This window comes from Macaca nemestrina, chromosome 1 (genome assembly GCF_043159975.1).
Source record: "Macaca nemestrina isolate mMacNem1 chromosome 1, mMacNem.hap1, whole genome shotgun sequence".
NCBI classification, from domain to species: Eukaryota; Metazoa; Chordata; class Mammalia; order Primates; family Cercopithecidae; genus Macaca; species Macaca nemestrina.
Window position 1 is genome coordinate 135,326,079 of NC_092125.1, and position 25,923 is coordinate 135,352,001.

A 25,923-nucleotide genomic window follows, 5' to 3' on the forward strand; every position below is an offset into this window, starting at 1 on the left:
GATTCAAGAAAAATGTATCCATCTCTTAGTAAGTTCCAGGTCTGGAAGGCAATCTGATGGTTCAGAGAAGCCTTCTCAACCACTCAAGGTACCCATGCCCTAGCTATTCTGTCCTATTATTCTTTCATCTTACAAGCAGGCATCACATTTTGCTTACTTGCTTATTCTGAGTATAATCTCCATGAGAGTGATGTGTATTCCTGAAGATTATATCCGGAGAACCTAGCACAGTGTCTGTGACTGGCATATTGAAAATGCTCAATAAACATATTTGTTGAATAAAGCGATGAATGACCTAATGAAAAAATGATAAGGGAAAAATACCTGACTCCAAGGTGTCACTGTCTAGCCAAAAGCATGAAGGAGTGCCGCAAATGTCCTAACAGAAAGTGTTATGGTAGAAGAGATGTGGGATGCATCTAACGGGGGTGGGACGGGAAGAAAAGGAGAGAGGTCTGGAGTACAGAGATCCTCAAAAACAAGGTGAATGTTTTCTGGATTGGGACCAACTCTACAGGAAATCTCTCCCTTTTCCTCAGCAAGCTCTGGAGCAAAAATGAAGAGCAACTTTTCAAAAGAGCTTCACATTTTAGAATAAAAATATATTTTTAAAAATGACCATTAAAATGGGATTTTCCTGCAAAAAGACAACCTTATGTACCACCTGCGGCACTTCCTGTATGCTGCTGCGGGCTGTGGATGTTTTTGCTCGCCTCCCTCCCCTCCCCGCAGGGACTGTGAACTCTCTGAAGACCCATGCTCTGTTATCCTCCACTGCAGTTCAAACCCCGCCCGCCTACTTGGTGGATGGATGGAGGAACATCTACTACTTCATCCCTGAGGAGTTCCTGAAGATGCAGTTGCCCCTCCGACAATGTATCTACATCTCGCGGGGTTTGTGCCGAAGAAAAGAAAAAGTGCAAGCTGTTGCTTGGAGCGCGGACTGCTTTTACCTTTAATCCCGGGGATCCCTCGTATCTGGCCCCGCCTGCCTAGCTCAGTTTTTAGCAGTTTAGAGAGTAAAGGCCAGTCCCCGGAGCGGGTGCTGTACTCCCTCCCTCCCTTCCGCTTGCAGAAGGAAAACAAGCTTTCAGGCTGGGGCGCGGAGCGGGCTGAACTGGGAAGGCCGGACTGCGGCTGCTGTGCCTGGCGCGGGAGCCGCAGGACCGAGCGCGCAGCCCCGCCCCGGGGGCGTTGCCGCCCCGCGCCCGCTCCGCGCCCGCTCCGCCCCCGCGCCGCCGGCCCTAGTCTGCCTATTTTCCACTCGCGCTCCGGCTGCTGTCACTTGGCTCTCTGGCTGGAGCTTGAGGACGCAAGGAGGGTCTGTTACTGGCAGACTCGAGACTGTAGGCACTGCCATGGCCCCTGTGCTCAGTAAGGACTCGGCGGACATCGAGGTACGGACTTCGCCTGGTTCGTCGGTGGTGGCGGGATGGTGGGGGGTGCCCTGCTGGTCGGTGCCGGGGAGGTCCCCGCGGCCACCGCGGCCTGGAGAGTGAGAGACGCGGGAAAGTTTCCCCCGTGGGAGATCTGCGGGGGAGGCGGAAGAGCGCGGAGCCAGAGACCCGCGTGGGCAGGCGGGGAGCGAAGGGGAGGACTTTCCGCAACTGGAGGGGGTGCCCTTTGCGTCGGGACCTGTTTACTTCGGAAGAGATTTCAGGAATCATGTCTTGTCCTGCCCCGAATGTCAGTGACTGAAGAAGCACCGGAATTCCAGAGAGGTGGACTCTAGGGGGTAGGAGCTCCTGTTTCCCACACGTTTTACCCCTTCACCTCCTGTATGTCGTTTCTGGACACCTCTCCACTGCCCCCATCTCCAGTAGCTGAATCCTGCTGTTTGCAAAGGTGAAATATAGAAATAAAACATCTGTGTGTCAGCTGTAGCAGTCGCCTCTAGCCATAGTATTATTTATGAAATAATTTAACATGGAGAGAGTGGAACAAAGTATTCAGAACATGAAAAATGCAGTGCCCTCAGAAAAACAAATTGTATTTTTCTCTCCTCTCAACGGTTTTTGATTCCCTCTTGCACTCCGTTTCTGTTAAAAAGAAAAAAATCACCTTTTTTTTTTTTTCTTTTTTCTGTAAATAAGGTCCTACCTGAAACGACATGGCATTGCCTTTCTCTCTAGTACCTTAATACATGCGATGAAAAGGATTTAATTATAAACAGTGATTTTACACATACTAAACCAAAGTCAGCACTTTTGAGCTAAGACAAACTGCTTTTTAGTTTTCCGTTTTGTTTGGGGCTTTTCTTTACTTGAGTCTTCTACTCTGGTAGAAAATTATGTGTGTGTGTGTGTGTGTTTTCTTTAGAAATAACAAAATTTTCCTTTCGTCAGTCCTTTTGGCGGCTTAAGTAAAAGTTTTGCAAACCACCTGTTTGCAAAATAGCTGCTGTGGCCACCTTTTGCCTCTGTAATTGATGGAAGAAACTTTATATTCTGGGAGGAGGTAGTCCTGTTTTCTCCAGGCTCCCTAACTTGGTTTGAAAAATCATTTTAGTAACAAGAGCCAAAGTGTATTATGTAGACATCTCTAGTTAGTTTACTTTTGGTTTCTGTTATGGAGAGTTGACTTTTTGATATTGAGCAATATGATATATTTAGCAGATATTTGTTCATCTGTGTGCAGGATAAGAGATACTTGTCTTTTTCTGTATTTCATTTAGGGTAGTCTATTCCTTTTTGGTCCTTGTGACTTTGACTTAACTTTTTTTTTTTTTAATAAGTTGAAAAACAAACTTTTGGCAGTATTACGGCAGTATTGATTTCAGATATCAGAGTTGTCTTAGGATGGGTGGCTTTTGGCTGTTTAATTTCCGAATAGTGTGTTGTCTGCTTAACTGATTTCCTTCTCTGCAGTTGTCTTTGAAATCAGTTCTTACATTCTACTGAGGAGAAAGATGCCAGTGAAACATTGAATGCCCAGCTTGATTTCATATATTGTTTCAACTAAGAACATTTAAGAATCACATCCTTTCCACTCCCTCCACTGAATTCAACTTTAGTCCACACGGCCAGTTTGCCTAATACTACTTTTAGTCTAGATTCCTGGTGTTCAAACACCTTCAGCTCTTATGTAGTTCATATGTGCAACACTTTAATCAGTAACATCTTTCATCACTCACAGCACCTTACTTTTCCCTCAAAGTAATACCCGTGATTCATGAGCTGAAACACCATGAAAGAGCATGAAATTAATCATTAAAATATAATGCAGTGAGGAAAAATACATTAAGCCTAGGGGAGCACATTCAAGCATAAATGCCTCAGTTGATCCTCTTGACTCACCAAAGTTCATTTTTGTGTTGAAGAAGTAGAATGAATTATAAAGGCTCAGTTTTCCATCAAATTTGAATGCTTTTCTTGAACAAATTCATTACAACCATTGTCTAGAGATTGATCTGATTGTGATCATTGTTTTAGCTTCAAATACATGGATAAGCAAGTAATATTTTTAAAATATTGGTATGAAGTGGTTAATGAATGTGATAAGAACACATTGATAAATGTGAAAAGTACTTGACAATTGTTAAAAGAACAGAAGGTGATAACAACCTACTCTAATAGTAACTGACTTTTCTCTATGAGCTAACTATAGAACCTCATGTTTCAGTGAAACAGCCAAGAAATATCTTTGTTTCTGGTGGAAAAGTTATTGAGGTATATATAAAGGCGCTTTGTGTGCTTATTTCATAATTTCTAGTCTGAATCCAATATTCCATCAGGATTTGAGGGTTAGGAACATGGAAAACAATCAGATCACCAAAATCCATAGCTGGAATATCCATGGGCTGGGAGATAGGCAAGGATAGGATATGTTACTTGGTGATAGGACCTAGCTCATCTACTCAGAATTGTTGTTGTTGTAATCATAGAAGTTGCATGAAAAATCAAGTTTTTTTCAGGTATATTAATGTGGTTCAGAGCCTGGCTTCTGAAACCAACTGCCTCTGATTGAGGTCTAACTTTAAGCTGTGTGTTTGGGCAAGTTACCTACCCTCTCTGAATTGCACATGGAAAATCTGCTAAGGAAAATAATAATAGTAAGGATAATCAACAAATGTCATAAGTTGACAACATCTTGTTGGAAAAAAAGGCCAACATGTTAAAAAATAAAGATAACAGAAAAATATATCTTATTCTCAGGAAAATCACTTCCAATGAAATGATTAGCATTTTAAAGTCCATTAATAGTACTTATATGCTTTTAGAAGATATTTTGCTTTGTGAGCATGCTGTTTGGATACAGTCTGAATTTTGTCAACGATGACTTTAATACAGACTCTCCTGGGATTGTTTCAAAGAAGGTTAGAGTTGGACATTGGTCGCTTTCCCAGGCCTCAGCAGTAACTTCACAGTACTTCATTCAGATTGAATTGACAACCAGTGTATTGTGAATATCTGCACATTTGAAAGGAAATGAGAATTATTTTGAAAGAGTTCTCTTTTGTTCAAGACCTTGTTCCCCTCTACTGGCAAGGATAATGAGAATAGACTTTGAAAGCATATATCTAAACGAAAATGTATGCAGCTGCAGCAAACTTTTAACTATTTGAATACTAGTAATTTTGATAAATATTTAGAGCCAAACCAAGTTGCTGTCTGTTACTCTACTGCTCCCACAGTCACAATCACAAGGTCCATCCCTTGAATTATCAGTTAGTGAATGTTAGAGGGTTATAAACTCAATTCACATTTACCCTGAATGAAAAGGGGATTTTAGTCCATTGTCCACAAAATCAAATGCATTTTGAGTCAAACAGAAATGGTTTCTGAATTGCTGATACTATGACTTCTATTCATTGAAAAGGTAATTGGGAATTTTCTGTATGATTAACTAGGAAAATGAGATTAAAAATAGCGAATTTGGAAAATAGAAGCATAATGGGAAAGACTTGGAGAAAGTGGACTTTACAAATTTTGCAACAAGAAGAATCATGGGTTATGAATTGGCAGAGATGGCAAAAAAATTTTCAGAACACCCTTTATCATAATTGCCTTTGCTGCTGGGGAGGAAGAAGAAGAATGGATCCAAAAAAGACAATAAAGATTCTACTTTACAGAAAGCCATGAGTTGTTTATTTATTTAAATGGCTATGTTTTTACTGAATGTCTAAGTAACAGTCATTTCTTTTCTCCTTCCTTTTATTGATTGGGCACTGCAGATCTTATGGAAATGTATTCTTAAATAATTAAGACTTTTAAAGCTTTAACTTTTTAAACCTATTTTGTGAGTTAGAGTTGTTGAAAACATCCTCGTACTTCCTACTTTAAGCTGTTTTGTGGGACATAGTTTTACTTTGAAGTGTTTCTCCTTTCTAAGGAGTTTAGCTGGACGGTAGAAATGTTTCTGATTATCTGATTTGAGGAGTCACTGATTCTAATGGTAGCTTCCTGTAGTTTTAAGGTACTGCATATTTCTATAGTTGAGCATGTTGATATGTATTTCAGTGCAGTTTTTTAAAATAGAGATGGGGGGTCTCAGTATATTGCCCAGGCTGGCCTTGTACTCTTGGGCTCAAGTGAACCTTTCAGCTTGGCCCACCAAAGTTCTGGGCAGTTTAACGAAAAATTCCATTCCTTGAACATGAATTCAGATGAACAGTTTTGGTAGTTCAATTAAAATCTGTGAGATTTTTTTTTTTTTTTTTTTTTTGAGACGGAGTCTCGCTCTGCCGCCCAGGCTGGAGTGCCACTAGTGCAGTGGCCGGATCTCAGCTCACTGCAAGCTCCGCCTCCCGGGTTCACGCCATTCTCCTGCCTCAGCCTCCCGAGTAGCTGGGACTACAGGCGCCGCCACCTCGCCCGGCTAGTTTTTTGTATTTTTTAAAGTAGAGACGGGGTTTCACCGTGTCAGCCAGGATGGTCTCGATCTCCTGACCTCGTGATCCGCCGGTCTCGGCCTCCCAAAGTGCTGGGATTACAGGCTTGAGCCACCGCGCCCGGCCAAAATCTGTGAGATTAATGACTAATGATGGATCTTGATGGAGGGTGATTTTTTAGATTGGATCTGCTTAGTCTTAATGATAGCAAATGATGTTGACTGATTGCTTAATTGTAAAGTGCTGGAATTCAGTAGCCTCCTTTGTTACATTCTAGAAGAAAAATTTACTTTAAAAAAGATGAATATTAACAGTAAGGAATTGATAAAGACACTGAGAAGATCTAGAGTCAAAATACTGATGCAGTTATGGAAGATCTTTAAGCTATCATACTTTTCTTTAACTATTTGAATACAGTATCTTACTGAACTCTGTATAAACTAGCAACAACACAAGGGCTGAAAGCTGGAACTCCTAGTAAAATAAAGATGTCTGATCACTGTGGGAGAATTCTAATAATTAGCATAAATATAAATGATGGTTTGGAACACTAAAACTAAAAGACAGTGAGACTGAAAAAAGATTGTCATAGAAAATCATGACAAAGAAAATCTGATGAGAGATTTGATATAATCCAGGCTTCAATACAGCTAAAGAGGAGATCAAAAAGCAGGATTGGCCAATTTATTTTTCTGCCTCTCTGCTGTATGGATGCATGACAAATGTGTTGCAGAGCCCTTCAGTCCTTAAAATTGTAAAGAAAATTTTATTTTGTTTATATTCTACCTTAATTAAAAATATTTAATAAAGCATTGTAAGATTATACCTTTATCTATAATTGAGACTTTGATTTTAAAATGTGACATGTTTACCTTCTGGACTTCATTTGCTCATAATCCTCCATATCAAGACAGAAGGTGTTTTTGGCCTCAAATATCAATCGTGTGGGTGTTCACTGATATCCTGGAGCCAATTATACTACTGAGATAACTCTTAATAGGATTATGTCTTTCCTGTGGTTTATAATTATTACTGCTTCCATTGCTTTTAATTAAAATGTTACACTAGTAGATATGAAACATCTGCATTTAAATTCAACATATAACTTTTAGCCAGTTCACCATGAATACATATGTATTTATATGTATTGATGTCAGGAATTGAGTGCTTTTGTATGAAGTTATTTATTTTGTATTTCCCCAAATCAAGCTTCATTTCATGGTTAGTACAAAAAGAAAACATTGTATTTAAACAGACCTAGGTTAAAATCCTGTCACTCTTTTATTTTATTTGTATAACTGTGGTCAACTTCTTTCTTGGACTGTCATTTTTTCTTCTGTGAATTGAATTTAATCCTATGTATTTCATGCAGTAGCTGTAACGATTAATTGGAGTCACATACACGGAATGCTTCAGACAGCATTTGTCATGTAAATATATGCTTTTTAAATTGGTTACACTTATTTTAAATGTTATTACTGCATCTATCATGTATACTATATGAACATCAATTGGCAAGAATTTATTTTTACTCCAGTAATCAACTAGTGGTATTGAAGTCTGTTAGAATCTATGAGAAAGGGAAGAGTTAATGAAGTTAAAAGAATTATGAAAGAGGTGCATTGTAGATTCATAAATGTTGCATATATCTATTATGAAAAAGTTACTGAATTAACATTTGTCAATATTATGAGGGAGATTGGGGAGTTTCTGAAATTCAGATCAATTTAAAGAGACCCATTTCATTTCATTTCTGTTTAAAAATATGTTTTTAGTACCGGTTGTACTGCCAGCCCACTGGTGTAATTTTCAGGTGATACAAAGGAACTATATGGCCTAGGTTTTGTTTATACAAGACTATTCACATCTATTACATAGGTTAGTGAGATTCAAATCCAGGCTGGCCCCTATCCTTACTTTTTTTACTGTAACATAAATATGGATTGATTCTTCTGCATTTTTCTGAGTGTTTTTGAGACTAGGTCAGGGCTAGTGCATAGGTGAATTTTTTTTTTTTTTTTTTTTGCATTCTCATAGAAATGTAGAAGGCAGTTGACATTAATTTTTTCTGAAAAGAAATTCCTACATAATTAAAACAAACCCCTATATTTCCGTGTGCTAACTGGAGTAAACTTATCTTCTCTCTAAGCAAACATACTAGCTTCAAAGACAATTTTTTTCTAAACTTTTAAGCATCCCTAAACACACTGCATTTGCTTATGAATAACTCTTTTAGCTCCTAGGAAAGGAAAGAGTTGGTTGGAGATAACCTATTTTGCACCAGGAAAAGGTAAAGTGTGATCTTACCGAGAGATGGCTCATATATTAAACTTTTTATACTAGTTACAATAATTTCATTTCTTTGAGAATTTTACCTTGGCTACATAACAACATTTTTGCTAGACTTTACCTCCATCATAATAATTAAAGAGATAATCTGTATCCCTACCTCCCAGGTGCTTGGAAATTGATATTATAAGCACTTATGAATGTCCCCTTGAGGCACTCTTGACTGGGCCACTTTGAAGAAAAATCTCTTCATCAATAATTAATCCCTGAGGGCCACTTCTCAGGGGACCCACACAAAATTACATGTCAACTCCTGGCCTGATTTATATAGGAGGTGATCATGGATGAAGCCCTGACTGCACTTCCTCCTCCCCCCATGTTTTATCCCTCACCTCTCTCTGCTGGTTCTCCTCCGCCTCCACTCCTCAAAACCCCCAGCACTTTTACTGCTCTCCAAAAACTTTATCCTCCAACTTACAACTCAGTATACCTACCCAAGATTGACTCACCAGGTAGATCTTAATTTTTATGAAATTCTTTAAGACTGACATGAAAAATTGTAGTATGATAAAATTTATAAAAATGTTACCATGCCTAATGAAAAGGTCATATGAAAATTGCCAGCAAAATAGTAGAATATATATTTACTATTTGTCAATTAAAATGAGTACATTTCCCAAGATACAGGATAAGCCTGGGGATAATTTTTCTTCATGCCATAGATGCCTTGCTGTCTGACCTTGTGGGAATCATTCAGCCACTGTGAAGTTTGCTGATTCTTCAGTGAATTTCGTATTGATGAGTCTTTTAAGGATGGTTTGAAATAAAACATGGCAATGGTGAAATTGTTTGGAAATGTGACCTGGTGTGTGATCATATTAAGGAAATGCAGAGATCTTAGCTCCTCAATTTACAAACTTGGTAGGTCTGAGTGTACTATTTATACCAGCTATGTGAATTTGATATACTTATTCACCTGATTTTAAACTTTTTATATGTCTGCTTGCTGCCTTTTCTTTTTTAATCTAATGGACAAGCTAAATCTAAATTTCACCTGAGAATACAAAAAAAGTTCAATCCTACTTTACATTGCTGGAGTTCTGTGTAAGGGTGATCTGGAATTAATAAATTTACATTTTGTATGTTTTGGATTATGCTGTCTTTAACTAGAAATTAATACCAGAGATTCAAAAAAAGGAGATGGGACTCTATGCCAGTTTCTTCAGTGTGTTTGTTGATTGATGATTGTAGATGAAAACTGTGGCATAAGCAATGGGGTCCCCAGAATTCAAGCTATACTAATCTGACTCCTTGTGCCACAGTGGACCTGAGAGCTTTGCGGGGCCTTCTTTCAGATGTCTCTCTATGCCAAACATTGAAGAGTGCCGGGGGAATAATTTAAACTTCTTCACAGTTCAAAGAAGAAAGGCATTCAGTTCCCCTCACAGATCCCTAGGGCTAACGCGTGTTACCATTCACCACAAAATGTTCATTCCTGTTAACTTTTAGTGTAACCGTAGTGTAATAAAGGTGTTAACTTTTATTATGCTTTAGTTTTCATGATTATTACAGAAGATTTAAAAAATGCAGAAAACTAAAATCAAAAATTGACCCCAAAAGTACACAGTCATCCCACTCAAGTCATCCATGTAATATTGTTGTAGTACGTTTCTTTCCTGTGCACCAGGTAATTTTTCCCTAAATACTTTTAGTCATACATAATTTGATATTTGTTTTCTTGTCCTATCAAAAGCATTTCTTCGCATTCTTATTAACTTCACTTTTAAGTCACAGCATAACATTCCTTGTGGGTGGAGATATCAAAATGTATTCAAGTCTCCCTCTTACTGTCAGGCATTTACCTTGTTTTTTAGTAGTCAGTTATTAAGAACAATGTTTCAGCACAATTTTTTTTTATTTGCTTAAAGCATTGTGCTGGAAATACACTTGAGAGTGTTGGCTCAATGATATATAGTGCATTTCGGTTCTGCCCTTCTCACCTGTGTGCTTCAACTGAATTAAGTGTCTTTGAAAATACGTTTTAAAAAAGGAAAAGGGGGCCACTTTGGGGTGCAAAGACAGAAAGGGCAAAATAGAAATGGAACCAATTACTCATTTGCCTCATCTTCCTAACACTGATTCTAGGTAATAGAACAGGCAGGCATCTGGATCTAGTTCCCTTTGATAGGGATGTGATTTCCTTTTAACTCAGGGCTGATAATAGCGTTTCTTTCTAGAGAATGGCTTGACAGCCTGCATGGTTCCTTATTTTTTCCGCCCTGGAGAAAAGGAAGAGTGAGGTTGAGCCTCAGGTTGTTATCTTGGATGGAACATTCATAAATCTCAGATTGTGGTCGTGAATGGATAAATCTCAGGTTGTTATCTAGAATGAGTAAATGTAATACTAACTGCAGCTGTCTCATCATGTGATAGAAACTTTTATATTATCCCAGCCTTCCCACCCTCACCCCAAGAACAGACCACTCTGGCAGACCAGATTCTCAAAGAATTATTTTATCCTAGCCTGCCTTTATTTTAGAAGTATGGGTTGTCATGTGTGTGCATGTGCATATGCACAAGCATGTGTGTGTACATTTTCCTTTTTTTCCTTCCTGGTACTCAGAGAAGAAAGGGTCCATGAGTGTAACTACTTTTGACTCAACACATTTTTCTCCCACATACAAATTAAATGAAGCAAAACATACTTCTTCCTCTGCTGTGTTATCCAAAATGACTCTTGATTTTTGCTACATTTTAAAGCTAAAGTTTACTTGCAGCCCAAACTCCAGACATTGGTATGCTCAAGGCTCCGTCTTTTCCAAAAGAGATAAAAACATTTGCAGAGAAAAATTGGTATGGGGCTCATGAAAAGGACTGCCCATCACCCCTTCTATTCCAAGACTGGACAGTAAGAAACAAAACTAAAACATCCTTTATACTTAAGATCACAATATTACAGGATCCTAGAAGGGAATCATCAATGGTAGGTATGACTGCTTTAAGGATTTGAAATATTTTCAAGTTGATGTCTACATGGTACTACTAATTCATAGAACTGCTAGTAGCTGTATGAGTATGTATAAAATGATACCCTTTCAAGTGTTAATAAGAATTATTTTTTTAAAAAATAAACAATTAGGTGAAAATTTTGTCTGATTGGTTTAATATGCATTTGTTTGAATATTGGTAAATTTTAAACATTTTTTCCACATTTTAAAATATTTTGGGTTTTATTTTAAACAAATTATTTTTTAACAATATTTTAATGTAAGAGTAAAATAAGAAAAAAAGTAAATAAGAATACAAATAAGAAAAGTAGAAGTATAACAAATTTTAAGAAAACTAGATGCTAATGTGTCATAAAATCACAACAAAATAAATGTTATGTTGGAAACATAAAATCTACCCAAACTAACCTCAGATAAATTCAGAAACAGCAGTACACTGATAACCTCAGTCCCTTATAATATTTATTGATAATGAGTAATAGATAATTAATATTTATTCTGATTATAGTGAAAGGACAGCATAGATTTGTGGTTAAGAGTATAGGCTCTGGAATTAGAGTGCTAACGTTCACATCCTAGCTCTGCCAGTTACTAGTTTTGACCTTGGCAAACAACTTAAACATTTTATGTTTCAGTTTCCTCATTGTAAAAGTGGGGATAGAAATCATACCTACATTACAGGATTGTTGTGTGGTTGAAGAAAATACTACAGATTCGTCCTTTTTAATCCTTCTAGCATGTGGCAAGTATGCAATTAATATTAAGTATTAAATTTTTAATAATGGCTACCACCTATTGTTTTGACTTCAGTGACTTTTTTATCTCTTTGACAATGTTATTTTAGTCTTCTTTAAAACACAGAAACCTTACTCTTTTTTTTAAAATCTAAAATATTAATTTTTTCCTAATGTGCTAGGCACTGGTCTAGATGTTGGAAACACATTTTCAAACAAGACGGAAAAGAATTCTGCAGTCAATAAAATTGCATACTAATGGAGGAACAATAGTAAGAAAAAATTCTTTAATTTACAGTAATTTCAGATAATTCATGAGCCTTTATAAAAATAAACAAAGAAAATGTGATGCAGAATGGCTAGTAGGGTCTTTTTTTACATGGTAGTCAGAGAAGGCCTCCCTATAGAGGTGACATTTGAACTGAAATCTAGAAGATCAATAGAAGTGTGCTAGGGGCTTTTGATGAAAAATGAAAGTAAATCAAAGAGGTGGGATTAAATTTAGTCTGGTAAACAAAAAGAAGTAACAGGTGTGGGGGACACAAATGTAGTATGTAATGGCATTCAGTTTGAAATCACTATTGGATAGCACAGTCAAGATATCACATAGGCAGCTGAGAGTAAGCTTTTAGAGGTCTGTAAAGAAGCCATAGCTGGGGATAGAAATTGAGGAATTATTGACATAAAGATGTATTTAAAGTCTTTAATACTTAAAGGCAGCATAGCTCGACAAGGGACTGAGGACTTTGGGTATTGAGAAGAGGAGAAGATAGTCAAGAAATCAAGGAAGGAGGAAGGATGTGTATGTAGTCAACTTTCTTATCTGCTGTTGGGAGGATAAGTTGAGGGCATAAAGATTTCTTTTAACTTGTTAACATTGAAAAAGTGTGAGCTTGACAATAGCCACTGGGGAAAGAAGCCTAATAAAAATGGTTTGAGAAGAAAATTGAATATGAGGAAGTAAGACAATGGCATTGGGAAATGCTAGAGAAAAGTTTTCCTGTAAAGGGGAACAGAAAATAGGGAAGTAGCTGGAGAGGGATAACAGAGCACATATATATGTTAAGGGAAGAGTTGCCGTAGGGAAACTAGAGTTGAAGGACATAGAGGGGATAATTACTTGTATAAAGGGATTCTTTTGGTGAGAGGGAACAGGATTGATAATATAAGTTTTAGAATAGGTGGTGAGACAAAGAGGTGACACATTGGGTGGTGGAACAATAAGTTCCCTCTTCTGATGGATGGTTTTAATTTTCTCAGTAAGAGTATGAGGCAGAATTTCCAACTGAGGGTGAGAGGAAAACAGGCTGTAAAATTTTGAAGAACAGGTGAAAGTATGAATAGATTTTCTGGAAAGTAGGATAATGAAAATAATGAGGAAGTATAGAAGTATAGTAGGATTGTTAGGCAGTATTTGTTTTCTACATGATACTTGCAGTCAAGAATTGAACATGAGAGCAGTGAACATAATTGTGGATTGTTCTCCATCCACTTTTCACTGCTTGGGTTCAGGCAAAGAAGATGTAAAGAGATAGGTTTAAGTGGATTAGTTTTGCTTGAGCAACAAAGTTGGAGTGAGAGAAGAATAGGGAATTAAGGATGTTGTGAAGAAGTCATAACATTGTATCCTGGAAGCTGATCTGAGGGAAGTCAGCATAGGAGAATGAGAGGACTACTGAAAACACCAGTGACATGCTCCATGGATTGATGGTTTCAGTAAGGTCAGATAATTCTTGGAAAGTGGAATGTTGTTGGAGATAAAGATTGGAGTGGTATGTTTGAAAGAAAGCTTTTAGAGGTAGTGCGATAATCATGGTAAAGTCAAGACTATAACCAAGGGTGATGGTGGCTGCAATGGGGTGGAAAAACAAGAATTATTCGTGGTGAGATGGTGAGTAAAAAGAGGCAGGTGCTAAATGAGCCAAGAAGTCTGTTGAAGTCACTAAGACCGGTGTACAAAATAGAATGGAGTTGAAGACATAGAGAATTAGATGTTAAATTCTCACTGAATTTGGGTAGAGGGTGTGGCGGCAACCACCTTGGGTTGGTAGATGACAGAAGCACTGAGTTATAGGAAGTAGAACACAGAGGAAATATGATGGGAAGATACATAAGAAAGGACAGCCAGGCCAGGTATGGTGACTCACCGCCTGGAATCCCAGCACTTTGGGAGGCCAAGTGGGGTGGATTGTTTGAGCTCAGGATTTCAAGACCAGCCCGGGCAATAGGGCAAAACCCCATCTCTACAACACACACACACAAATTAGCTTGGTGTGGTGGTGCATGCCTGTAATTCTACCTACTTGGGAGGCTGGGGTGGGAGGGTTGCTTGAGCCTGGGTGATGGAAGCTGCAGTGAGCCATGATTGCACCACTGCACTCCAGCTTGGGCAACAGAGTGAAGCCTTGTCTCCATAAAGAAAGAGGGGAAAAATATGCAACGATAGCCATATGACTATGGAGACAGTGATTGGAGTGATGGATCAGCCAGCCAGAGGATAACAAGGATTGCCAGGACCTAGAAGAGGCAACAAAAGAATTCTCCCCTACAGATTTCAGAGGAAATATGGCAAGGTTGACACCTTTACTTTAGACTTCTAGACTTGAGAATGGGTGAGGCAATAAATTTCTGTTTTAAGCCACTAAGTTTGTGTGATTTTTTTTAATGGCAGCCTAAGAAAATGAATGCAAATTTTGATGTGAACTGCAAAGGAGCTGGGGTATTTGTAGAAGGAAGAAAGGAAGGAAAGAACGAAAGAGGAAGGACAAAGAATGTAAGGAAGGGAGGGAGGAAGAAGCAGGGGAGGACCTCAGATACTTTGATAGTAGGAACAAATGAGACTGGGGATAACTAACATTTGTAAGAGACAGTATTTATTAAATTCAAATTCGTAGTTTAAGGAAGTAATTGAGGTTGACTATTCCTAAATATGAAGACTCCTAAATATGCTATTAAAATCCTAGTACCCTAGTTCTGGCACTTTTGAGCTTTGTGAACTTAAGCTTATTTCCCCAACTATAAATTGGAAATCATGATCCTTGTTCTGTTTATCTTACAGTGTTGTTGTTTGGTAGAAATACATTAACAACAAATGCAAATGTAAGCTGTTATTATCATGAAGTTGCTTAATTTACAGATATGCACAGTCCTTATATGAAGGGAAAAGATGTTTGTTATTAAACATGGAGAAGAACCAAGTAGATAATTTTTAAAAACCCACACTAAAAATTAAACACAGCAGTTCCCCTTCATCCAATTTTTTGCTTTTTGTAGTTTTAGTTCTGAAAGTATTAAACGTAAAATTCCAGAAATAAATAATTCATAAGTTTTAAATTGCATGATTTTAGGTATTGTGATGAAATCTTGCATCGTCCTGCTCCTTCCTGCCCAGCCCATGACTCATTACTTTGTCCAGCCAGGGTCTCCACACTGTGCAAGCTCCCTGCCTGCTAGTTACTTAGTCACCATCCTAGTTCTCAGATGACTGTGGCAATATTGGAGTCCTTTGTGTTCAAGAAACTCGTATTTTACTTAATAATGGCTCTAGAGTGCAAGAGTAGTGATGGAGGCAATTCATATATGCCAAAGAGAAGCAGTAGAGTGCTTCCTTAAGTGAAAAGGTGAAAGTTCTTGACTTAAGGAAAGATACAGAGATTGCCAAGATCTTTGGTAAGAATGAATCTTCTGTCCCTGAAGTTGTGAAGAGGGAAAAAGAAATTCTTGTTAGTTCTGCAGTTATACCACAGGCTATAAAAGTTACAGCTACAGTTCGTGAGAAGTGCTCAGTTATGATGGAAAAAGCATTGAAAACAAATATATATATATATAGGGTTCAGTCCTATCTGCAGTTTCAGACATCCACTCGGGGAGTCTTGGAACATATCCCCGTGGATTAGGGTGGACTCTTGTATATATTTTTCCAAAGTTTAAGTTACCAACAAAACATATTATTCAATCACTCAATTTTATAAGTAACTTTTAAGTACTTGCTGTATTTTGGGAACTATATTAAGTACCATTTAGAGTCTGGTTAGAAAGATAAATGCATTTCCTCTAAATGTGCTTTTGATACAGAACAGAAGATGAGGCAGATTCACCAAGAATTGTATATCAAGACAGAAAGTCCTGAGTACTTGGGGATGATAATTCGGAATTATGGTGTAAGAGTTAAAATATGCGTGTTATAAATTCACATTCATGCAACTTAATAATTTAGTTTTACACCATTATTTAGATTATATTTAATAAATGGTAAAGAAATTCATATAAGTTTTGTTACAGTTTCCCTTTACCTCAATATCCAGTAATTTAGGGGCCAGAAAATGAATTAGGTTATCACTTTCCAAGGACAGGTGGAGGAAGGCTGTCCTGGCTGAAATGGGTCAGGTGCGAGGCAGGTGTAAGTACAGGAGCTGGCAGAGTTAGAGTTAATGGGGATCATTGTGGATCTATGCACTCAGAGCATTTTTTTTTTCTTGTACAGAGCATTTTTTTTTCTCTTGTTCCTTAAGAATATGGTTCCAATCTTAGGAAGATGTATCAGTTTCAGAAGTGGTGAAACCAAGGACAAAGAAAGGTTAAATGGTTTGATTAAAGTCAGTAGTGAACTGAAAACTAAAATCCATGAATATGAGCTCAGTTTTACATTGCTGTTTATTCAGACATTAAAATACATGACATGAAAATGAGGAATCATAGAGGTATAGTGGTGGGAAGTCCTTCAAAAGTTACCTCATTTTTCCTGACCGTATGCATTCACTGAGTTTCTCAGTAAGATGTTTAATATTCGGTTCTTCAAGGAGTCCTTCACATGTGTAAATGAAGCAAGGTATGAATGGCGTCTAATCCACAGGCCAGATGGTTGCAATGGAGGGAGCTGATGAGATATCATCAATCACTTCTCTACATCATGTCAAATGACCAGTTTTGTCCTTTGCCAGGCTACTTTGGCGGCTGACGGGACAGAATCTTTATTTGTTGGGGAAATTTGGAAAAAGAAATAGGCAAAATTAATTACTGGACTGGAATTGGTTTTGGGATTGTATATCGTGTTTTCTTTTCTTAAGTCCGTATACATTTAGATGTATTATAAAACTGATTCACTGGAGCCCTTGACTGAAGGACATTTTTCTTTCTACTTTATAACGATAATGATGTCACTGTCAAGACAACCAGTTCATATTGAGGACTAAAAAAATATAATGAGAAGGGTATGATCTAAGGTTAATTTTATATTAGCCTAACCCTTGCCCCCTTTTTATCTTTAGTCCTGTATAATTTTGAATTAATTATACTACAGGAACAAATAGTTAGAGGTGCATATTGGGTAATTATAATTTGCACTACAGTGTTTGAAACAAAGCATTTCTAGTCTAGTTCTCAGTTAATCTGAAAGTGAAATAAATCCAGGATCTGTGACATTCTTTATCAATTCTAAAATAGTGTACTTCCATAAAACATATGTTGGACTTACAAATAAATATAAATTTAGGTTTGGTAGCTTTAATTGTTTAAGTCAACTTTCCTGGAGAAATTAAATTACATTGACTATGCAAGTGCCCATGCTACTACTCAAGATCAGTAGTGCCTTTTAATACCCATGGCAACTGATTTGGATTAATATGGAATTTTGAATACAAACTGTAAGGGAGTAATAACAACTTTCAATAGGTTCTTAGTTGGAAAATACCCCTATTATGAAAGATGGATTAACAAGAGAAAAATAAACAAGTTGATTAACATGTATATTTCACAACTACATGGGAGATACCCAGAGAATGAGTAGTTTTCCCAGAAGTGGTTTTGAAATAGCACCTTCGACAAAGAACAGTACATTTTTAGAGAACTGAAAAGGCAAAGGATGGCAATTTGAGGAGAAGGCAAATACATGGCAGACAAAAGTTAGTAAAACTTGTTAATATAAATTCCTCTGGTACTGTTGCTAGGCTGATAATGGTCTAAAGCTGTCTTTGGTGGTTAATCTTTTTTCTTCTTGGTAGAGAGGGGCGCAGGATACCATTTTCTTTGTAAATCTATCTCCTGCTTTTAGGCACATAAAGGGAGGATAGAGAGCTCTCCTGTGTTTCTTCTTAACTGCCTTCAGTGCAATAACCCTTCATATTTCGGGAAGGTATATTCTGGTCTCCCACACTTCCATTGTGATTAAGATATTGTCACTGAAATGTTATGATTACCTTGCCACTCGGTGGATCCTGTGTAATCATTTCTGAATTATTCCATTGTTTTAATAATGACATCTTTAAGCGTGTTTAATTTCCATCATGATAGTACATGCATATCTTAAACATTTAAAAATAAACAAACAACTTTAAGGAATAGTAGTTCTGTTCCTCCCAGTGACATGATGGTAAACTAGTAAATGGGAGTTGGAGGAGGGATGGTGCAGAGAAGGGACATCCTGATTTGTAGCCCTTCCTGATCATTCTGGGGTAACTGCAGCCTCTGTTGCTGATTTTAAGCCTTCCCTAAGAATATGGAGTTGGAAATAGATGTTAGCAATCCTCTCTCCAGTGCCCACTGGGTCTAGCTTTCTCCTCACCCCTCTCCATCTTCTCCTGTTTCCCTTTCTAGAAGCAACACTTTAGCTATTTCTCTTTTAATTCATTTGCTAGTAAAATTCAAATTTTTATTCAGCCGTCAGATTTTTGGACAGTTAAACTGTTGTTGTTGGCCATTTGCCTAGCAGTCTTGGAAAGGCAGCTTTTTAAAAGGCTGCCTAAAGTTTGAATTAACATTTTAAAACTCTAGATATTTGGATTTCCTAGTTCCTCTAGTATAGTTTGAAGTAATTTAAAATTACCAAATAGTGGGCCTGAATGTGAAAAAAGATGAATTGTAAGATAGTATCAAGAAAAATTTTCCAAGGAATAGTTTTAAAAAGATACTGTTGATACTAAACATATTTATATGTTAATACATAATTAATAACCAAGGACATTTCCTCATCCTTGTCCATTTTAGATATTACTTTGCTAGACCAACATGTTTTACTCATTTCAAGATTCTGGTTATGGCAAAAACTCGAATTTGGAATTGATAGTCAGAACTGATCCATAAATTGTGAGAAACACCATTTACATATATTTCTAAAATTCTCACATGCTTCATCCAGCTCTATAACCTGCATTTTAGGGGGTTATCATTCATTTGCATTAAAACTTTTAAAAATAAAAATGCATTATGTTCAGTAAAACACATTTTAAAGCAAAAGAAATCGAAGCTATTTCATTCTTTGTGATATTGTTAAACATAGTTTGTTTCTAGTTCTTTAAGTTTTAATTTTGCTTCATAGTAAATACTATAAGTGATGTATTAATTATCAAGTCTTTTCTTAAATCTTAACAAGTGTGTAAATATTATGAATGTTGCTCACAACCCATACTGTTTGTAATTAATTGGCAAACTTGTTAATTTCCATCACAGAAGTCTTCTATTAAGTCAAATTCTCTTCCATGCCAGCCCAATAACCTTAATTACGATGTAATATTGATCACCCTTTGGAATAATGTTTGTATCTTTGAGTAAGTTTTAAGTGTTAGGAAGGTTTAAAGAAAGCATGGAACTGTGCAGTGATGGGAGATGCCTCTTTTTAAACACCTGGAAGTTATTGCAGTTACTTAGATTGAAATGGGAAATAATAGCTGATTGTTTCCTAGTGGTATGCTCCATTTAAGAAAAGTCTTAAAAGGTAGATTGTTGTGTTTAGCATGCTCCTTTTACAAAATATTCTATGAATAAAATAATAAAGAAATATCATTAGAATCTGAATGTTACTAATTTAATGAAATTACCACTTATTATGCAGCAACATACCCATGCTTTAAATTTATTTTCAGTCTGAATTGGTAAAATGGCAGAGGAAGTGTAGGAAGCATTGTATTAAAGTGATGATGATAATTTACTTATTTTTGAGATGAAGAATATTTCAGTGGAAACAGCAAACTTAATGATTAAAGAATTACTTGACATATAGAGATCATGTAATATTTCCTGTGGAAATAAAAGAAATCCATTTTACCCAGTAAATCTGAAACACTGAACTTCTGACCTCTTACGCCTCTCACTGGTCTATATTATTTATACATATTTTAATTCTTGCTCCTATGCTACTTTCCTATATGGTTTCTTATCAGAAGTAAGCTCATAGGCAATGTAAAGTCATGGATAATTCAAAATATTCGGGAGCCTTGTTGTAGTGATATTTTCGTGTGAGTGTGCTGATGTGATAGAGTTGGGAGACTTGGTTCTAATCTTGACTCAGTCTTTAATGTGGGTTGTTCTTTTACTTCACTAGGTGCATCTGTGAATAGAGGTCCCTTGTGGCTCTTACACTCTAAGGAGATACAATTCAATTTATTGCAAGTCTCTGTATTTATGCCTTATATAAGTTCCTGGAGATTCTGAGAAGGGTAATAGCTAGTCATCATACTCAGTAAGCTGAAAGGCTAGTGGGGCAGACAGGCATATAAGCAGAGAATTTTAGACTGTGTGGATTTCAATTGGAATACAAGAATTTGAGGTTTTAATAATATGTGTAAACTATTTTATAAATTGATAAATATTAAACCCAGAATTTCTATTTTAATGGAAGTAGAATTGCCTGACATTTCTGAATAGTAAATGTATTTTTGATACCAGAGCCTCTGTGATTTTTTTACAATTAAAGAAAAATCTTAGCTTTTTAGACAAGATGTCTGAACTTAATTAAAATCCCACAATTAATTGAAAGGCACTGGAGACATGCTGTATTTCACAGTCAGTTTTTTGTTGTTGTTGCTGCTTATATGTCATTTGTAAGATGACACCAATATTCAAGTGATGAGCCAAACAGTACTAAATATTTTTTTCCTAAGCCAATTTTCTATCCCAGCTTTTATTTTCTGTGGATACTATTCCCCTTATAATCACAAATTGTTGATGTGGGGGGTGTATTTACTTTTCTGTCTCTTTACAACCTATACGCATTCTCATCAAGTCCTGCTAGAGCTTCCTTAATGATATTTCTGTGGTTTGTCTGTTTCTTTTCATTTCAAGTAACACTATATAACCAACGTGTACCAGGAAGTTTGGTATATATTGTGGCTTAATCAGCAGATAATAGACTTTTCTTCAAGTCTTGACTTATTTCAGGTCTTGTTTCTGTAGTTATCTGCACCAGCGCAAAACTGATTTCAGTATTTATAGTGAATATGCAGCAATCCTTGAGTTACTACATTAAAAGTAAAATTAAACTAACATTAGCTGCCCATAGAAGAAGTACAGAGTAGTGAATAACAGTCCATAATCTGAAGCCAAAATATGTGGGTTAAGAATATCTGTTACTTCCTGGGGAAGTTACTCAATCTCCTTGTGATTTTGTTTTCTCATCTGTAAACTGGCAATAATAATACTAATGTCATATTGCAAAGATCGACTTGAAAAACACTTGACGGGGTGCCTGGCATGCTATAAACTCTCATTCAACACCAGGTATTACCAAACAGTTGTATGATACAGGAACATTAAAACAATGTGTCTAACTTTATTTTTTTCAAATTAAAGACATTATAAAATTTTGAGAAAGTAGCTAAACTGTCTTATTGTTGAAGTATATATTAGACTGAGAACACATCCAGAAATTAAGTTAGAATATTGATAGAGATAGGGTGTTCTGCATGGTATATCTTGGGAGCACCGAAATGTGTTATCTGTTATGGCTTGATAGGAGGGATTTATCAATAGGTTGGAAGTGGGGGTTTTGGGGAGGGAGTTGTGTGCATGGGAGATTTTCAAAAAACAGTTTACAGAGGAGCATTGGATATATTTTATTCACATCATTATGCTATATTGTAAAAAATTTATGTCAGTTAAAATGGAGAAACCTATTAGCAGTCAATGAATGGAGATGAAAATGAATTACTTTTTTTTTTGTGCTGGCACGATAAAATTTCCATTGATCATTCTTTGAAATGAGTAATTTTTGGTTTAGGATTTTTGACATTTTGATGGATTTCAAGAAAAATACTTAAACTGATGTGATTTCCCACTTGTCTTTTAAATACATAAGCCAAATGCTTTTATTTTGAAGTTTCTATGCACCCTGGTTCTGAATATTTTGCCTTGTTGATTGGACTGTCAGTGCTTCCCATACCTAGTTGGCCACCAGAATCACCTTGGGCACTGTAAAAACCAGGTGTTGGGGTGTAACATGGAAAAAAATGCTAAAAGTGGCTTAAACAAGACAAAACTTTATTTATTCCTCATGTAAAAGAAGTCCAGATATACATACTAGAGTGCGTGTAGCACCTTTTTGTTGTCAACAGGTTTCTGTCTTTCCATTCTGAGATCAAGTTCACCTCTTTGTTGAAGTTAGAAGCTAGAGCTCCAAAAGCAGAGAAAAACAGAAAAAACAAGGTATACCTCTCTCTTTAATGAGACTCCCACTCAGGATTGGAGCAACTCTGGCCTATCAGGTTAATTCTTTCCTGTACATGTTTCCACCTGAAGCTATAAAAAAACCCAAAATATATGAAACAGTTATTTTTAAGATACTGGCTCTCAGGCAATGAAATAGAGTGTTCCCTGAGAAATATAAACAAATAAAGGGAACCCTAATATTTTTCTAGTTTACCCTCTTGAGAGAGTTTATAGGTTGAAACTTAGGATAGGGAAACTACACAAAGCCTGGTGGAATCCCTCAATTGGAGAGAGAGAGCTGAAAATCTAGGGAGACCAAGAAAGCTAGAGTTTGTAGAACAGAACAACAGAGAGGCGAGAGCTGCTCAGAGAGAAACCTGGAGATCTGCAGAGGGTTCCCCTTGAGTACTCCACTGAGTAATGATTAGCATACGCATGTGGGAAAATGACCCATGGCTGCGTAAAGAACAGGCTGACAGAACTAGCACTCACATGGGTCTGGGAATAATGCCTCCTCCCACCAGCCAGACTGGAAAACTTCATGATTCATAGGACATTGGGTAATCAGAAGTGTTTTTTTTGCCTCAGTAGTGAGAAATAATTAGCCCCAGAGCAAATGCTGCTTGATTCCCACCTCGCAAAGCTTAAAACCGAGACCTGAGAGGATCAAATCATTTTCAAATAATTCAACTATGTCCTAGAACAAAACTCAGAAATATTTATAGGAATACAAAACTATCATATACCCAATATGGTAAAATTCACAATGTCTATCGACCAGTTAAAAATAACCAGACATGAAAGGATATAGGAAAATACCACCCATAATGAGGATAATAATTAATGTATCAAAACAAATCCAAAGCTGACACAGATGTTAAATTAGCAGAGAAGAACATTAAAACTGTCATTAAAACTGTATTCTATATGTTCAAAAAATGAAGTAGAGGTGTGCAAGATAGATAGGAGACCCAAACTGAACTTCTAAAGATGGCAGCTGTAAGGAGATGAAAAACATGGATAATATTAAAGACAGATTAGACATTGCAGAAGAAAAGATAGTTAACTTGAGGACACAGCAATAAAAACTCTAAAATGACACACACAGAGGGAAGAAAAATGAAAAGACTATCAGTGAGCTGTGGAACAACTTCGAGTGGCCTCATATACATGTAAATGGAATTTCCCCAAAGAGGTGAGAGTGAAGCAGTGGGAGGACGGAAGAAGAAACTATTTGTAAAAATGAATTCGTAAATCCAAGAAGCCCAATGAAACCTAAGCAGAAGGAATATGAAGAAAACGACACCAAGGCACATCATAATCAAATTGGTCAAAACTAGTGAAAGAGTTTATCTTCAGAGCAGCCAGAAGAAAAAAACAGGTGTACTGGATACAGAAGAACAAAGACAAAGCAATAGCAGATTTCTTGTTGGAAATAATGCAAGTGAGAAGACATTTAAAGTATCAGGGAACAAAAACTTTCAATGTAGAATTCTATTACCCAGTGAAATTAGCGTTCAAAAACCAAGGCAAAGTAGAGACTTTTTCAGGCATACAAAAGTTGCAAATATTTATAAGCAGCAGACCCGCATTACAAGAAGTGTTAAAGGAAATCAACCCAAATGTCCATCAGTGACAGATTGGATTAAGAAAATGTGGCACATATACACCATGGAATACTATGCAGCCATAAAAAAGGATGAGTTTGTGTCCTTTGTAGGGACATGGATGCAGCTGGAAACCATCATTCTTAGCAAACTATCACAAGAACAGAAAACCAAACACCGCATGTTCTCACTCATAGGTGGGAACTGAACAATGAGATCACTTGGACTCGGGAAGGGGAACATCACCCACCGGGGCCTATCATGGGGAGGGGGAAGGGGGGAGGGATTGCATTGGGAGTTATACCTGATGTAAATGACGAGTTGATGGGTGCAGCACAGCAACATGGCACAAGTATACATATGTAACAAACCTGCACGTTATGCACATGTACCCTACAACTTAAAGTATAATAATAATAAATAAATTAAAAAAAAAAGCCATATTCTTACCGAAAGTTAATATTGACAGCATATTGAACAGAAAAAAAAGGAAGTCACAGAAGGCAACACACTGTGTATTATTATTATATGATGTTTTAAAACCTGCAAAACTATAACATATATAATGTATAGATATATAGATATGCAGTGTTCTTATAATAACATGCATGGAAATGATAAGTATTCATTTTAATTTATTTTTATTTTTATTTTTTGAGACAGAGTCTCACTCTGTCACTCAGGCTGGAGTGCAGTGGCGATCTCGGCTCACTGCAACCTCAGCCTCCCAGGTTCAAGCAATTCTCGTGCCTCAACCTCCTGAGTAGCTGAGATTACAGGCGTGTGCCACCATGCCCGGCTAATTTTTGTATTTTGAGTAGAGACAGGGTTTTGCCAAATTGGCCAGGCTAGTCTAGAACTCCTGGCCTCAAGTGATCCACCCACCTCAGCCTCCCATAGTGCTGAAATTACAGGCATGAGCCACCGCACCTGGCCTAATTTAATTTTTCAATAGTATTAAAATGAGAGAGTAAAGATGGTACATTAGGATACATCAGTCATATCCTTTAATTATAAAGCTACTTATATCCTTTAATTCTACTATAGGTAATAAAATCTAAGAAAATAATACTATTCCATATTCAAAAGTTATTCTTTATTATCACTTACATAGCTGTGCTTTTTATACTAATGATAACTTAGAAAGTCTCAAATATTCAAAATGGCTAAATATGATATGACAACACATTAAATATTATGATTATTAGATGAGATAATATACATTAAGTAGTTGGTACAACACTTGGCACTTGACTGATGTTAGTTATCATCATCACCAGTATTATTTCTATTACTACTAATACTATTACTTTTACTAAAACAATAAGCATAGGTTGATGCATGGAAACCTCTAACGTAAATAATGTTAACTGGAAAAAGCAGAATACTAATTATAATGTATATGTTAATGAAAGAAACATAAAATGTATGCATGCCCATTAACACTGATTTTAAAATAACTGGGAAACTTGGTTAAAAAAAAAAAAAAAGAAAGAAATCATATCCTTCAGGCAAAAGGAAACGATAGTAGGTAAAAATAGGGGTTGGCACCAAGGATTCCATAACTGCAACAATGGTAACTACATAGGTAGATATATGATTTTTACTTACTATTTAAATCTCTTTAAGAGAATTGGTCATTTAAATTAAAGTATGGGATTTATAACACATATACGAGTAAAATGCTATATGGATAATCTTTGAAGACATTATGCTAAGTGAAAGAAAGCATTTACAGAAAACCACATATTGTATGATTCCATTTATATGACATGTCCAAAACAGACAAATCCAAAGAGTTAGAAAGTAGATTAATGGTGCTTAAATCTGGGGGTTTGGGGAAAACGGGAAGTGACTGCTAATGGGTACATGTTTTTGGCAGGAATATGTTTGATGGAATGTTTTAAAATTGACTGTGGTGGTAGTTGCACAGCTCTATAGGTATACTAAAATTCATGAATTATATACTTAAAATAGGTGAATCAGGTGGTAAGTGAATTATATCTCAATAAAGCTATTGTAAAAAAGTAATAATTTAC

At 36.6% G+C, this 25,923-nt stretch overlaps 1 protein-coding gene across 5 annotated transcripts in view; it reads left to right on the forward strand.

Moving 5' to 3' along the window:
- Positions 1 to 1,220: 1,220 nt before the first annotated feature.
- The window catches only part of LOC105485445 (dihydropyrimidine dehydrogenase), an 875,814-nt gene continuing 851,111 nt past the window's right edge, over positions 1,221 to 25,923 (forward strand). For 3 of the 5 annotated variants that reach the window (XM_011747801.2, XM_024793997.2, XM_071074657.1), the window contains exon 1: positions 1,221 to 1,397. In XM_011747801.2, coding sequence (XP_011746103.2) covers positions 1,359 to 1,397 — 39 coding nt within the window. In that variant the 5' untranslated portion in view covers positions 1,221 to 1,358. Of the gene's footprint in view, positions 1,398 to 1,691; positions 1,846 to 25,923 lie in introns of all 5 variants that reach the window. The other 2 variants (XM_071074711.1, XM_011747803.3) reach the window with 1 other exon arrangement.